At 45.9% G+C, this 16,536-nt stretch overlaps 1 protein-coding gene across 4 annotated transcripts in view; it reads right to left on the bottom strand.

Annotated features, from left to right (window-relative positions):
- The window catches only part of EPN2 (epsin 2), a 68,962-nt gene that overhangs the window by 23,350 nt on the left and 29,076 nt on the right, over window positions 1-16,536 (bottom strand). For 3 of the 4 annotated variants that reach the window (XM_075899785.2, XM_075899786.2, XM_075899784.2), the window contains exon 2: window positions 11,238-11,998. In XM_075899785.2, coding sequence (XP_075755900.2) covers window positions 11,238-11,832 — 595 coding nt within the window. In that variant the 5' untranslated portion in view covers window positions 11,833-11,998. Of the gene's footprint in view, window positions 1-3,168; window positions 3,303-11,237; window positions 11,999-16,536 lie in introns of those variants that run through there. The other variant, XM_025180940.3, reaches the window with a different exon arrangement.

Here is a 16,536-nt window from a genome sequence, read left to right as displayed (position 1 = left end):
TAGCATGCCAAACAATTGCAGCTGCCACACAAGATCCTGAAAAAAAGCAGCCTGAGATAACAGGATAGTCCCATGCTAAAGCAGTGGTGGGAAAACTTTTTTGGATCAGGGACCACTGACGTACAGAAAATCAGTCAGGGGCCGCACACAAGTGAGAAGCAACCCACCAGCGCAAAACAAAACAAAAAAACTGACAGAGGCTACCTGTAGACTGCAAGCCTCTTTCAAAAGAGTGCGTCTAGACTACAACCAGTACTTTCGAAAAAGCAAGCCGCTTTTTCGAAAGAGAGCGTCCAGGGAGTCTGGATGCTCTTTCGAAAAAGCAGTTTTTGCATTTCATAGCGCCTTTTTTCAAAAGAGCACTTTCAAAAAAAAGGCGTTATTCCTCATAAAATGAGGTTTCCCATGGTCGAAAAAACTGCCACGTTCTTTCAATTTACTTTCAAAAGAATGCAGCAGGAGTCTAGACGCAGGGGAAGTTTTTTCGAAAAAAAAAAAAGGCCACTGAGGCCAAAAGGCCAATTTTTCCAAAAAACCTTGTAGTCTAGACACACCCAGGAGAAAGACACTCCCCTCATTCCTCTCACACACCAGAGCCTGGGTGGGAGGGGGGCCCGCAGGCTAGTAGAGTGTGTGTGCTTCAGCCCCATGGGGAGATGATGGGGAAGCTGGAGCACCAGGGCAGGCTCCCCAGTGCTGAGGGGAGCCTTGAGGGCCGAATCCAGACAAGCCAGGGCCCACATCCAGCCCCCAGGCCTGAGGTTCCCCACCCATGTTAAGGGCTCTGCAGAGTGGTAGCAATATCCTACCAGTGACTTTCGTGACAAGCGGGGAAACCTGTGAGTAGCATTAGTGTAGTATGTTCTCTTCAGTATTTTTGTTCTAAATATGCAATGCAGAAGTTGCAGCTTCTTTCTAAACATCTAATACAATCACAGAGAGAGTGAATGACAACAGTATGGCCTGAAATACATGGCTATTTGAGAATGGATATACTTGGGTCACTGTTAGAAAAAAAATGGAGTGTTCTTGCTACCCAAAGTTGGAAAGCCATTCTAAATGATCAACATCAGTACAGGGCAAGGCGAGCTGCTCACGATCTTGAACTTGCATAGTACCACATACCCCCTGGGTAATCCTCAAAATACTTCTCTTCCAACCAGCATCAGTCTAGCCTAACCTGATATTTTAAACTAGCTGTTCCTGATCCAGCCTAGGCCAGACAAAGGACAAAGGCATATCATCAGTATACTACTGGCATCATAGCCCTACGTAGCTCTTCTCTTGTCTTTTACTAGGGATGTAAAATCCTGTTTAATTGGCTAACCAGTTAAATAATAAAGGGAAGGGCTGGCGGATCATTCCTGCCAGTCTGGAGGCCCCTCTCCCTCCGCCACAGGCAGGGGCTGTCCCAGCTACTTCCAGTTCTGCTGAATCGCAAAGAGGTCTAACCAGGAAAAACCCGCACCACTGGAAGATGTTATGGAGGACATCCAGCCAAAGCAACCACTCATGGGCAAAGAAACACGTGCTGAGGTGATCTACCAGCTGCTCCTGGGTTCCAGGGTGGTAAGGCACTTCCAGGTGAACTGGGTGAGCTACACACAAGTCCCACACGCAAAGGGTTTCCTGGCAAAGCAAGGAAGATCATGCACCACCCTATTTGTAATTTATGGCGGTCGTGTTGTCTGTCAGGACCACCATATTCTTTCCCCAAATGTGAGGAAGAAAAGCCAGACACGAAATGATTCCAGACCAGACATAGTGGAAATGGGATAGTCGGTCTCTGAAAGGGAAATGATCCAGTTGCATCGGTACTCGGTCCTCAGGCACACCTTCCAAAGGCCTGCTTGAACCCAGAGGGAGACTTGGGCTGGCCCTGGTTGTTATCAGACCATGGTCCAAGATGGCTTGCGATGGGGGTATCAAGACCGCCAACATGAAAAATCAGTTCTGGGTCTGAATGGGAAGGGCCTCTGTGGAGGCTGAGGCTTAAAGATCTTCCTTTGGGAGCCAGAGTGTGCATACTTAAAGATTTCATGTATTGCATGAGTCTTTGAAGCTGTGAAGGCCAGAGTTGGTCTGATCTGCAAAAAGGCCCCCTTGTCGAAGGGAAGGTCTTGGATGGTCTGCTGCACCTCTAGGGGAAGGCCCAAAGGTTGGAGACACGCCACTCACCTCATGTCAGTACCAGAGACCAAAACCTGTGTTGCCAAGTCCCTAGCGTCCAAGGGTGCCTGGATGCAGGTGTGGGAGACTGCCTTGCCATCCTGTACGATAGTCAAACTCAGTACAGGAGTCCTGGGGAAGCTGGTCCTGGAACGACCAGGCATTACAATTATAATGGCTTAGAATAGGCTAAGACTGTGTGCCTGGTGCCAGTTCCAGGCGATGTGGATCTAAGGCAGATTCCATGAGGAGTTATCTTAAATGAATGTCCCACTCTCTTCTGGCATGAGGCTTAAATGCCTTGCAGATCTTACACCTATCAGGTTGATGAGATTCCTCCAGACACCCAAGACAAGTCGTGGGGGTCACTTGTTGGCATGCATTTCAGGCAAGCACTGCACTGCACAAAGCCCTGAGGCTCTGGCATGCCCCAAGTCACTGAAGGGCAAATGTACTAATTAATGATGAATGGCACTTTGCAAAGCAAGAGAGCCAAAGTTCCAACAGTTGCCACTGGCAGTGAGAAGAAACACAGGAGCAGTTGGGCTGGGCGGGTCATATAGGGCATTGTACTGGTGATGCTCCAGGGAGCTCCACAGCTGACCTGGAAGGTAGCAACTAGGGAAAAGCTCTCTCACAGTCATACATGCAGCATTCTCACACCTAACTGGAATACATATGAGTAAGCACGTGAAGAACTGCATTCACACAGATGTGGTATAAATACATTTTTCACGAAAGAATTAAAATAAAGTACACCAGTGTTTATCTAGCATTAACTTTTTTGTCCATCAACTCCATTTTTTAAATTCCTGCATCATCAGAACAGTTGCTGTATACTGACTGAATACTGCATAATGTTTTAGTTGCAAGGATCCAGTATAAAGGTTATTGCTTTAGTTACAATATCTCTGGCACACAAAGAATCTCTTACACCAAAGCACATGACCATTAACTCAGATGTTTATGTAAGATAGAACTGAATAGATCAATTCTGACCTGTTAAGCCCTGCTTTGTTACTGCTTTGAGCATTTTCAGATTCAGGCATCTCTAGGCCACATGGAAACAACTGTGTGGGATATTTGCTGTTACGGTGATAAATGCCACTGTCCTGTTCTCTCCCCATGTCCATCTACAGTATAAAGAAACAATTTCCAATTTCAATTAATCACTAAAGCAGGATTCTGTTCTACCATCTGTCCTTATTGCCAGCTATGTCTTTTATACATATTTATTGTTAATTTACTATATTTTGGCTATACTTAAAAGCCAGCTGGAGAATCCTAAAGGTTTCAGTTAATATATTAGAGAAAACAGATACACAGCAGTGTTATTGTTTACATCAATGACACTAATACAAAATCAGCCACAGCATAGGTTTAGCATTTTCACCCAAATATTTAGACTACAGTTCTTGGAAAATCTCCAGTCTAACCCATGCCATTTTATATGCTATGGCAGGAGTGGCAAAACACGGCTCATGGGCCAGATCCGGCCCATGTCCCAGCAGAAGCCTCAGGCAGGCTCCCTGCCTGCCTTACACCCACATGCCGCTTATGATGGTTTAGGCTGGCCAACAGGAAAAACTTCCTGACTGGTACAGCAGTTAAGCACTGGAATAAACTAGTCAGGGAGGTTATGAAAGCTCTATCACTGCAGATTTTTAAGAGCACTTTAGACAAATACCTGTCAGGAGTGGTCTTTCTAGATAATACTTAGTGCTGCCATGAGTGCAGAGGAGTGGACTAGATGACCTCTCGAGGTCGCTTCTATTCCTACAATTCTATGATGTGTCAACAGAGGCACATAGCCAAAGAAAATAAAAACTCTTCACACAACATTGGACTAATCAAGCTGTTCTTATGCATGCTGGTCCATCTTCCTCACTACTGCATATAAGGGGTGGATTTGGCCTGGTGAAGCTTTAGCATAAGACCCAAGAGGAAAAAAAGCTTATATACACAATCATTCTGAATTTCCTTTGGTGAGAAGTCCAATTAACTAATTCCATTGACATTCTCTTTGTATATAGTCAGGGAAAAAAGGCTGAATTAGAGCAGCAAAACTTTAAGATAAAAAAATTTCATATGACTAACAGGCAATGTTAAAACCACACAGATTTCAGGAAAAATACATCTAAGATTACTTAGGAACACCCTTAAAACAACTGTAAGACAGTTCCAAATTTTTAAAACTTCAGAAATGCTCTTTTTAGGGCATCTTTCCTGTCATTATCTCGTTAAAAAGTGGACTATAAAACGAAACTAATTTCTCAATTAAGAGAGCCACTTACTGCCTCAAGGCAAGAACTGGGCCTACCATGTGCACACCATACTGTCCGCTTAGTTTACATAGGCTGGGCCAGGTCGTTAAAATATGTAAGAATCCTGCTCTGCAAGTGCGTCATAGAGCAGGATTTTAGTACATTGTGACACACTGCCTAGTCATTATTCAGAAAGGGGCATCAGATAGGCAAAGTACAGGAAGCATAGCTGCACGCAATCAAAATGAAACAGGGTACACCTCGTCATAGGCCTAATATAGGTCCTTTTAAAGCAAGACAACATTTATTTCATTCATAGGACAAGATGGGAAAGGAAAGACATCAGCTTTATTGCAGAGTTCCTTTTGGCTACCAACCTAACTAAACATAATACAGATATAGTATTCACCATAAAATGAAGCAATTGTCTTGACTTCTCCGATTCACACTTCTATGAATTTTTGAAAACCTCTTAAAACGCTCCTCATATACCAGATCACGCCTTGTAACTCCTGCTGTGGCCTATTTTAATTCCTGAGGAGCCATAGCAGATTGACAATGACAATCCCGAGGAGCTATGATGATGAAAAGACAATGTGATCCTCAGTTGTTGCTGGAAGGGAGAGGGAAGGGAAAGGGGCTAGTCTGAGATGAAAAAAAGGTCTGACTCCCTAACACCTGGACAATTTCTTGAGTCCATTAGCAGCAGCTGAGGATCTTGCATGCATGTCCCAGCTGGAGTACCACACGCGGACAGACCAACATTCTGCTGATGGCTGGTGAACTCCAGTACAATCCCAGAATAATGAAGGATTCTGGAAGTCTAATGCCTAATTTAGACTCCTGTTTAAGGGAGGGATGTGAACAGGTAACTGGTTACACAGTAAGCATCACCCGGTGAGGGTGATGCTTATTGAGCACCGGTTAAACTGATGCCTGGGAGCAGCGCCCTCCCACAGCCTGCTGCTGGCAGAGGGCTGCCCTAGCAGGGCCAGGAGCCGGCGGCAGCCCCAGCCCTGGGGCCAGGAGCTCTTAGTAATTTCAATCTCCTGAACTAATTTTCCTTTTCATTCCTGGAGGTGGTCCACTGGGTCAGGAATGAGGCATACTGGTAAGGGGAGGCATTGCAAGTATCTGTTACGATGCAGCTTTGGTTTATAGTGCCATCAATCCAGCCCTAAATCAAAAATATTAAATTCACATGAAAAAGTAAAATGTTGATATAAAAGTTCACTTAACTCACTTCAGTATATATACAGGATTTTAAAGTTTACCACAATTACCTTAAAATGGTACCACCAAATATTTCCATCATATGTTTATTTTTAAGCAACTCCCCAAAACCTATAAATTATCAAGCGTAGCTGATTAAAAATTAGAAGGCAGGAAATCATCTTTGGTATCAAGGCAGGATCTGTCAACATGATAGTGTAAAATTTAAAAAAAAATAAACAATCTTGCTAGACTTAATATGCAGATAGATGTCTTTATAGGAAATAAAACAAATATACAAACACTAACTGTTGTTACAAATAACACATGGCTATTGATACTATCATACATCCCTAGGATTACTCCAGTTTTACATTATCATAATACAACAGCCCCTGAGGACATCTGAAGTAAAGCTTTGGGGAAAGGATTTTACTGGAAATAGTGGATTGTTAATGGATCAGCTGAAGATATCAGTAGGAAGTCTGGAAACAGAACCTTTATAACACATTCTCAAAAAGGCTAAGTACCGTAACATCTTTCATATTATGGAGACTGCTCAAATTCTCACCATGTTACTCATTTCCCTTTGAAATAGTATTTAAGGTATGTATGTAAAAAGTAAAATGTCAGCTCATTACTGAATATAACATACCACATACACTATTCACTAAAATACCACCCTACAAGCCTGTAAGAAATAAGTACATTAAAAATTGGGAATCATGATAAAAGTAATATGGCTGTCTCAGAAATAGAATGATACATGCAGGCATCAAGCGTCAGTTTTCCCAAGTTCAAATCATAGTATAGGACCAAATGAGAGGACACAGAGGGTTACTCAATGTGTGCAGTAACATAGGTTGTTCAGGATGGTTATCCACCTTAGGTGTCTGGAGCGTTGCTGCGCCTCCCGTCAGAGATTTTAGGTAGCAGTGCCCTGAATCTATGTCCAAAGCAGAGGGAAGGAAGGGCGGGTGGTGGAGCACCCGCAGGGACAATCATCTCGAAGAAATTCCATGAGTAACCCTCTCCTCCTCTTCCAGTGTCCCTGTGGATGTTCCACCTTAGGTGACTATGGAGCAGTATCAGTGATCGGAGGTGGGTGCTTCAGCTAATCAGTATCATGCACAGTAGCTAGAACGCGGTGCCCAAACCGAGTATCACGGGACAGGTAAGTATCAAGAGCATAAATGCTTTGACAACAGGTGGCTCGAGGACCACACTGCAGATCAACAAATGCCTGTAAAAGGGATGCTATAGAAGCAAGCTGTAGAAGCCGCTATGGCCCTTGTAGAGTGTGCATGTAGCTACAACAGAGGATCTCAGCTAAAGGTGGAGCAGGCAAGTCTGATGAAGTCTGCTATCCACCTGGAGATTCTCTGGGTAGAAATGGGCATGCAGATAGATGCTGTGTGCGATGCACCATGTCCAGAGGCGGACAGCCTCCCTGCATAGGCTCTGGTACCTCCCTGCCTGTTGATGTAATACATAGTTGCCTGATTATCCGTAAAGATTTGTACCGTGTCGTTACGTATGAGGTGTAGGAAATGCTGGCATGCATAAAATTCCACTCTGAGCTCTAGTATGTTTATGTGCAGGTTGGATTCCTGTGGGGACCATCACCCTGAGTTCTGAGAGAGCCTGAGTGTGCCTCCCCAGCCGAGAAGAGACGCATCTGTTGGGATGGTCACGGACAGGGGTTGGTTGTGAAAGGTGCTCCAAGACACACGTTTCTTTGGTCTGACCGCCAGTCCAGGGACTGTTTGATCCTTACTGGGATTGATACCAGCTTGTTGATGTTATGGTAGTGTGATTTGTATACAGTTCTCAGCCACAAATGCATAGGTCTCATGTTCAGTCTGGCATGCTGTACTAATGAAGTGGCTGTTGCCATGTACCCCAGTAACTGGAGACATGTCCTTGAGGCGACTTGTGGGCTGGATTGGATCAATATGCCTACGTCCTGTATAGTCTGGAAGCTTTTTAGTGGCAGTGAGGCTACAGCCTCTATGCAACCGAGATGTGCTCCAATACATTCTATTGTCTGAAGCGGTTGGAGCTTACTTGAGTAGATTTATCTGCAGGCCGAGGGTCTGGAAGTGTCCTGATTAGGGAGACCACGTTCTCCACTTTTTGACTTGTGCATGCTCCTATCAGGCAGTTGTCAAGCTTTGGGAATATCAAGACCCCTTATCTGCAGAAATGTGCAGCAAACACCACAAGCACTTTTGAAAAGACCCTCAGAGCTGTGGAGAGTCCAAATGAAAGCACTGTGTATTAGAAGAGTATCTCCCACTGCAAATCTGAGCTACTTGCAATGCGCCAGGTGAATGGATACATGAAAACATGCGTCCTGTAGGTAGAGAGTCGATAACCAGTCCCTTTATAATGTCCAGTACCCATCTGTCCATCATGATGGGGGACCAGTGGGGATAGAAAAGTGCTAGGCGTTTGTGAAATAGTTGATAGGGATGTGGTTGCCTTAGAGGGGTGCTGCTGGACTCTCAACCTGAACTTCGAAAATGTTTGCCTCAAAGTTGAGGCTATCAATAAAGAATGAGAATTGCTTAAAAATGTAGTGCGTGTATTTTGCGAGTACCACAGTGCAGTTGGAGATCCAGAGTTGAAGAGAAGCGAAAGAATAGGCCTCTCCCCCCATGAGGTCCAGGTGTTTCCATTACTTGAAATAAGGTGCGGGTCTGGCCATATTCTGTTTCGGGGAGGCTCACCAGGGATAAGCCACCCTCTTGTAAAGTTCTTGGAATGATGTAAATAGTCTCCTGATGTGGGAGGAGGGGGCATCAAGGTGTCATCAGGGGAAGATGATGACATGTGGGTTGGTGGAGGTGAGGAGGCAGAGATTTCCTCATCACTTGAATCTGGTTCCTCCTCCTCCTAATAAGCAGATCTATTGAGGGAGGGTACAGACATGGACCTTAATGGAGCAGAGGGAGGTGCCTGAGGTTGCCCTTGTGATTGTTGGGCTCTGAAGGGCGCCCGGGAATCCCAGTAGGCTGACACTGGCACTGGAAGGGGCTGCCATTGAGGCAGTGCTTGTTGCTGAGGCTGTTTTGGGGAGGAATGCCCCAGTGTGTGGGTACCGACCAGGGTTCCTCATCGTCATCGCTCGAAAGTGGTGGCACCGAGCCTGAAGGAGTGGAAAGAGTGAAGCTGCTAGATGAGGGTGTACCGTCGGTGCCAAATAATGGGCTTATTGGCACAGATGTTACTCTCAGCTCTTCTGTCACAGTGAAAGGCCACAGTGCCAGCATCACCGGTACCGATGGCAGTTCCGAGGGTGGTAGTGTTGCTATCTGCAGTGCTGACGGTTTCATATACGGGGTCGCTGGTACTGCATGCTTGTGTCTCGTTGGTGCCGGGGGCAGAATAGGTGCTGACAGCGCTGAATGGGACCTCAGTTACTTCTGTGCCAACGGTGTGTCAGAAGGCCCTGGTTTGGCTTTTGCCTTTGATGGCATCACAGTTGAGCCAACCAGTGCTGCAAGCATCAATTTCAACTTCGGCTTCTCAGATGCCCGCTTTAGTAAGGACCTTGGACACTCAGGAGCAGTCAATGCCTGACAGTCCCGGTAGCTTCTGGTCCGGTACCTTAGATGAGGTCAGTGCAGGGGTTATCTTGGGCATTTTTTTTAAAAGGGGAATCACCCTCACTTGAAGAATAGGATCTCTTCCTAGGTTGTTGGAGGAAGAGTCTCTGATGCTGGAGCCGAAGAAGCAGCCTTCTCAGACATAGCCAATGGAGAGGGCTGCCAGGGTGGAGTGGAGCGCTGCGAGTCCGAAGCCAGCCGTACGGTATTCTTGAGGGAGAAGAGCTTCAGTTGTAGCTTCCTGGCTTTGTCTGTGCGAGCTGTTAGCTGTCATGCAGGCTGTTGCTCAGGGGCTGAAGCAGGCAGAGCCCAGGCTGCGCAGGGCTGGTTCCAGCCCAGCTGGGCACAGCAAGGTGCTGGGGAAGGGGCCCCATGGAGGTGGCAGAAGCTTGTGACCAGCCGCCCAGCCTGGATGTGCAGAGCAGATCCAGCCCCACCCGCTCCCGGAGCAGGTAGTGGTGCCTGTAGCGAGGGGGAGGCGTTAACCCCTTATCTCATGGAAGCTGCATGCCCGGGCTGGGCAGGAGTAGCCCCAGGAACGCAAAGCCCAGCTCCAGGCCACCCTGGCCCCTACACACCAACCATACCCCTTGCCCTTCCAGCAGGAAGCCAGAGCTGGTTCTCAAGCCTTGTGTGCACCACACAGCTGCTGCTGCTGCTGCCACCGCTGCCGGGAGGGAGGGCTGAGCTCTTGCCAGCATGTACCATTCAAAATGGACTCACATGCCACTTATGCCATGGTGCCTGGTCCTGCCATGAGGGCAGGAAACTGAACTTAATGACCACTCAAGGTCCCTTCCAATTCTAGTATTCTATAACTTTTCCCCAAGCACTGACATGGGGACAGCAAACTACAGGAGGGGGGAAAAATCTCTGGGAATTCTAGGCAAAGCTGTGAGATTTCATGAGAATACAAAAATTCTATATTGTCTAATTTCACACACTGTTCACTTTGTTAACATGAACATGTACTAGCAATACCAGAAAAAGAAATGAGAAAGGTAGATTCAGAATTACAGGACTGTGAAGTAAGATTATTTAAAGTGTTAGCATCTCCACAGTGGCTGAGAATAGAGCTCAAGTCTGTCGGGGGGGGGAGGGGGGTCATGTTCAGCTGGTGGAGGGGACCCGGCACAGCATGGGGGGGGGGGGGCAGGCTCGGTTGGCAGATGTGGACTTGGATGGTGGAGGGGACCCAGCATGGCCCTAGTCGGGGGGGGGGGGGGTCAGGCTCAAATGGCAGAGGGGACCCAGCACAGCAGATCCGGTGGGCATAGCTGGGGGAGGAATGCATGTCCCCCAGCTGGGGCAGTTCCAGGTTCTTCGCCTCCCTGTGCCACACAGCAAGAGTGAGGAATACAGCAAACTGTGCACTTTCCCCTCACTCCCTAAGGGGAACAGCAAGCAGTGTCCCCATAAGAATCTGGGAGGGGTGGGGAGAGCGTCAGCCCTCCTTAAAGGGCAAATTGGGGGTGGAAGTCTTGGGGCTAAGGCAGTCCCGGGCAGGAGGTGGGGAATCAGTCCCTTTCACCTGCCTGGTGTTTCTGTCTCTCTTCTGTATGGTTTTCTGAAACACAATCCTATTCCAGACACATCCCATTTTCTGGGCACAATCAAACCCTTACCTTGTTCAAAGTTATGATGAGACGAAGCTATATGCTGAATTTGGTGGTCCTAGCTTTTACCATTTAGGAGTTCTGGAACACACACACAGACACAGAAACTCTCATATATACATATTCATCCTCTCCCTAACTAGCAATTAATTCTAGTAATTTGTAAAGGTATTAGTACTTCCCAGAAGACTTACAGAATTTCAGCCACTGCAAAAATGCCTTGTGATCTGTATACTAATTCTCTAGAAAGCTCTACTGACACACTCATCCAACCGCAAATCAGAATCTGAAAGCTCTGGAACAGATACAGATTTACAGAACAAAATCATCCTCATTTTTACATGCGTTTGATTGTATGTACTTACAGCCATGGTAAGATGCAGGAGAGCCTCCAGACTTGCCATATTCTTGCTCTGAATAGCTAGTGGATAGATTAGGCTGACTGGAACCTCGTCCAAATGTGATCTGGTTGCTACCAACTCCAGTGGCCACCTGAGCCATACGCTCTTTGGTCTTCAGGGCTTGGGCCCTCTCTGTCTTGAGTCGCTCATCATCCTTCAGAAGAGAGACCAGCTGCTTAGACTTCTCCCTTACATTGATGCCCTGGTCTTTTCCATCTCGATCGATATACTGGAAGTCCTTCAATGTTTGAATAGCAAAAATATTCTCTTTACATTGCTGTGCCACCCTCTCGGAGCCAGTTTTAATCAGGTAATCTAACAGAGTAAGGGCCTTATACACATGCCGCCAGTTTTTGCCATGGTCATTCAGCCGTTTCCAAATCATGCTCATAATTTCAGAAAAGGCTACCACATTGTAAGTCAGATCTGCTATTTCAGTCATTAAGGAACTAGAAGGACCCCAGGGATCATTGGAAGTTGCTTCCCGAACTTTTATTTCGGCCTCTGAATAATTGTTCACGATGTTTTTCATTTGCCGCCTAATAGACGAAGTAGTCATTTTTCTCCCCTTTTTAATAAAAACCTTCAAAAAGATTAACTGTTTTCCCCGGTGCTAGTTTCTGGACTGTGAAGACGACTTCGTATTACTGATTAATTTGAAACAAGTGCTGCTAAAATCATTTCCTCCCTTCCAGAGAAAGGTGCATAACACAGGAAACCATAACCTAAAAATAAAAATAAAACAATTAGTTATAGCTTTAACTATTCCTTTGTCAATAAAAATGTCCAGCAAAATTGCCAAAATTTTGAAGTTAACTGAAGGTGATTTCAAGGCCCCTAATGCATTTTATGTAGAAGAAACCCAGTTTTGCTCTTTATCTCAAGACTAACTGCTGGAAATTCACACCATTTAAATTAGCAATATAAAAAGAAAAAAAGCATTAGAATAGAGCACAATTATTTCTATACTCTCTTTATAAGCTGTTTCATCACAAACATGCATATTGACAATGAGGTAAAGTAAAGCCAAAACTATTAGCCATGAAATTACTTTTGAAACTTCTGAGTTCTATAGTACAGGTTGAACTCCGCTAGTCCAACAACATCCTTTGTCGGGCATGACTTCAGTTAGCCAGATGTCCACTTATCATGGGTGTGGCCAAGTTTCCCACAGTTGTTTACAACCACCAGTCCTGGTGTTCAGTGTTTTGTGCTGTTACTGAGCTCTTAAGACAGTTGGGGTAAATTAGCGCTAAATAAGCAGTGGAAGTATTTAGGGATGTTAGCATTTAACCGATTATCTGATGCGTGCTGGTTAATGGCATCAGTTAAACTTGGTCAACCCTTGGAGAGGTGGCTTTGCTGCAGCAAGGCAGCGTAGCCTCCTTCCCGGGAGCCAGGTGGGCAGGAGCTGGTGGCCCCATTCCTGGGAGACTTCGCTGCAGGCTCTGCAGTATAAAGCTAAGCTAAGCTTTATACTGCAGAGCCCGCAGCACATGTAACTACTAAGATTTTTAGGGATTACACAGTTACCATTTTAAATTATTGTTAACATCCCTAGTTGTAATTCTACTGTTTGCAATGAAGACTCCGATTTTTGCTGAAGTTGCAAGTATATTGTACTTGATATTGATTCATTGGTGAGATGCTAATTCACTAATGCCTCTTAAAAGAATCCTAAATTTTCTATGAAAATAACTAATCATGCATTAAAAATGTTTTCTCACTTTCATCTCAAAGGCTGTTCTCAGTCCCCAAATGTTAAGGTCAAGTAAAATATTAATTTCATAGGAGTGGGGAAGCAGGTGAGTTGTGTACCTTCTTAGTGTTTGCTTTATAAAGTGCCCAACTTGATTTATTGTTAGTGCCAAAAAAGCTATAAAAATTAAACTCTTGCAAAATTTTTATTTTAGACAGATCATTAACAAAAGGGGTCCCTCCTCCCACGCCCTTCTTTGCCATCTTAATAAAATAAAATGAAGCATCTCAAAGTATTATACTTGACTTTTTAATAGCAAAAATGTAGAATAGATGAACCAAAGAAGCAAAAATGTTTCTAAGATGAGCTTTGGGTCAAAGTACCACCATGTTTAGCTGATTCATATCAAAGTAAGCTACTGAATTAGCAACTGAAATTGCATAATTATTTCAAGGTATCAATATGTAAAATATACGAATGCTGCACAGTGCAAACACTAGCTATTTTATAATTGCTATAGAAGTGCAAATTAAATGAAATTTGTAATTTTGTGGCAGAGTTAAGAACACCTGTTTCTGTTGCACCTAATTTGGAGCAACAATTTCTGTTGCACTTACTGATAAATATGAAATGATTTTCTATATTGTTTGTTCCTCTTCAGATCCCTTTATTCTGTGTTCTCTACTGTAGGTTTATCACTTATGCTACAGGCATATGTCACATTTTGTTGCTACTGCAGCAAATCCTTCAAACTAGAGAATTAGGCTAATCAAATGAGCTGGGGTGGCCAACCCGCGGCTCTTCATCCCTGAAAGTGTGGCTCACGAAGCTGCCCCACACGCCCCTACAAACGGCCCCCAGTGCTCACCAGGGGCAGAGGAGCCGTCCAGCAGGGCAAAATGGCATTAGCTGGCAGGAGCCTGATGTGGCCAAAAAGCCTAACCCTTGGTTTTTAAAGGGGCAGCGTCCTTTTTTGTTTGTTTTGCCCAACAACTCTGGCTGGTGGGCAGCTCTTCCTTTTCGGGGGGACATCAACAATTCTGGTGCGGCTCTTCGCATTTTTCCCACCACTGTTTCGGTTCTCTGTTTAACGGGTTGGCCACCCCTGAAATAGAGTTCCCATCACATTCCAGGATGTACACATACAGTACAAACTCACCAGTTTACCATGTTTGGCTTTACCGGTAAATCAAAAAATAAATGAAACATAAGCCTCGGCCTAAGCTTTTTCCACAGAAATTTGGATTCCCTGCAGACCCCCTCTGTATTCAGATAGTCTTCAAATCCCACTTGTATCTTGGGACTTGCCTTCACTAGAAAAATGAAAATAAGTATTTTTCCCCCAGTGTATACTAAGGATGCTAAATATCGATTAATTTACTAGTCGATTAGTCAATGGAATTTCCATTGACTACTCAACTAGTTGATAGCCACTTCCGCATTCCTCCTTTGAAATGTACAAGAGCCCCAGCGGGAGCTCTTGTGCATTTCAAAGTTGGAACTCCGCGTGCAGCCTGGGCCAGCGGGAAGTCCCACTGCTTCCAGGTTCCACGCAGGCGCTTCCATTCTGAAATGCACAAGAGCCCAGAGGTTGCTGGAGAGAAGGCTCTGCTCTTGATTTCTTTCAGTGTATAGGACTGACTGGTTGGTTTCTTCTCAGTTAAATAGGTGATTTAACTTAGGGCACATTCTTGAGTGCAAGAATCATGGTTTCGTATTCACATGATGAAAGTCAAGCAACGTGTCTTTTCAAAGGATACTTCTTTGAAATACTCCTTTCTAAAGCTCAGCAGAATACTAATTTTTACATGAGTCCTCCTCCAAAGGTCTTGAACATGCTTGTGATACAGTTGCTATTAGTAGTTCAGCTGTGGTTACATCCTGAACAAACGTTAGTGTTAGGACTAGGTCAAAAATACTGTTCTCTTGTGTATTCAAACTTGCTGTTCCAAGCAAATATATAGGGCAGTGATCACCAACTGGTCAATCACGATCAACTGGTTGATTGCCGCAGCCAACTGCCTGAGCAGCTGCCCCTCTTTGATCCAGCTGCCCCTCTTTGACTCTAGCTGGAGTGCAGCGCAGCCTCAGCAGGCAGCCACTGGCCAGGGCTTTCAGCCCAGGTGGCTGCCCTTGTTTGCTCCAGCCCAGCTGGCTATGGCATTCAGCCCACCAAGGCTGTGCTGTGCTCCAACTGGGCTGGATCAAAGAGGGGCAGCCACCCGGGCAACTGCCCCTCTTTGTTAACTTGCTCACTGGAAGGGGAGAAGATGTATGCACGCAAACACACACACGTGCATCCCCGCTCTTACCTCCTACTCCGGGAGGGGACTGGGCAGCTGACACACGTGGCACGCTGGGGACAGGGCTGCATGTGGGGTCGGAAAGCCACCTTCCCCAGGATCCTGCTGCACCCAGCTGGGCTGTGTGTGGATTCAGGGAGTCCCTTCCCCAGCACCCCGCTGTGCCTGGCCCAGCTGAAGCCAGCCCTGGGCAGCTCCAGGTTCTGCCTGCCCCAGCCCGGCAGCTGCTGCCTGCAGGCAAAGGGCTGCGCAGGGAAGAGACTCTGACCCCTCCCCCCTCCTCTCCTCAGCACTGCTCCCTGGAAACTGCAAGTCCCAGAGCTGCTGTCCTGTTGGTGAGTGCGCTAGGGGCACAGAGATATGGCGGGGAGGGGTGAAGGAGGATGTGCGGGCAGGGGTTGCACTGAGGGGAATGGAGAGATGCAGGGGAGCGAGGCTGGAGCAAAGGGAAGATTTGAAGGGGATACAATTTTACTTTGCAGAAGCTGCACTTTCCTTTATTCCCTCTTCTTTGCCTCCTTCCCCAACTAGTTGATTGCATTCTCACCACCCCCAAAGTCCACTCCACACCTTTTCCTGCTGCTAAACTCCCTTCCAGACCCTGCACCCCACATCCCACCCAGATCCTGCACCCCTATCCCACTTGCTGGAAGCCCTGTCTCGCACATTGAGCCCCTCATTTCTGTTCCCAACCCAGAGCTTGAGGGTGTCCACAAAATCCACTAACTCTGGAACCCAAAAAAAGTAAATCTGGGTTATGGGAAGCCATGAACCTCAGTCCTCCCTGCCCCCTCCCCTCACTCTGTGGGGGCTGAAATGCCAGAAGAGTGAGGTTTCTCAGCTAGGGGCCACATCAGCGAGGGTTGGGGATTCTGTGAGGAGTTTTTTTGCTTCTCACTTGTGTGGTCCCCGAAAGATTTTTCTGTGGGTCAGTGGCCCCCGACCCAAAAAAGATTCCTCACACCTGCCATAAATAAAGAAAACAAAAACCTTTTGTGTTGGACATAAACTTTATTTAAAATGAAGTTTGGTCAACTAACATGAGAAAGTTAAAATGCTTCCCTTAATCTGTTTAATAATTTAAATTAAACCATTCTCCCCAGATGCAGCACTAGCAAAATGGCTCAGGTGTAATTATGTAATTAACGGTGAGTTTCTATTAGCAACGGGTAGTACATGGAAAGGTTTAGAGAAGGCGGGGTCTCAAGAAAGGGATGTGGTCTCAGGGAAGGAATAGGGTAGATCCTGGCTTGCCCTGACA

The sequence above is a fragment of the Pelodiscus sinensis genome, chromosome 15 (assembly GCF_052426305.1).
Source record: "Pelodiscus sinensis isolate ZL-2025 chromosome 15, ASM5242630v1, whole genome shotgun sequence".
Taxonomy (NCBI): Eukaryota; Metazoa; Chordata; order Testudines; family Trionychidae; genus Pelodiscus; species Pelodiscus sinensis.
Note: the sequence above shows the minus strand (reverse complement) of the source record. Positions and strands in the feature narration are given on the sequence as shown.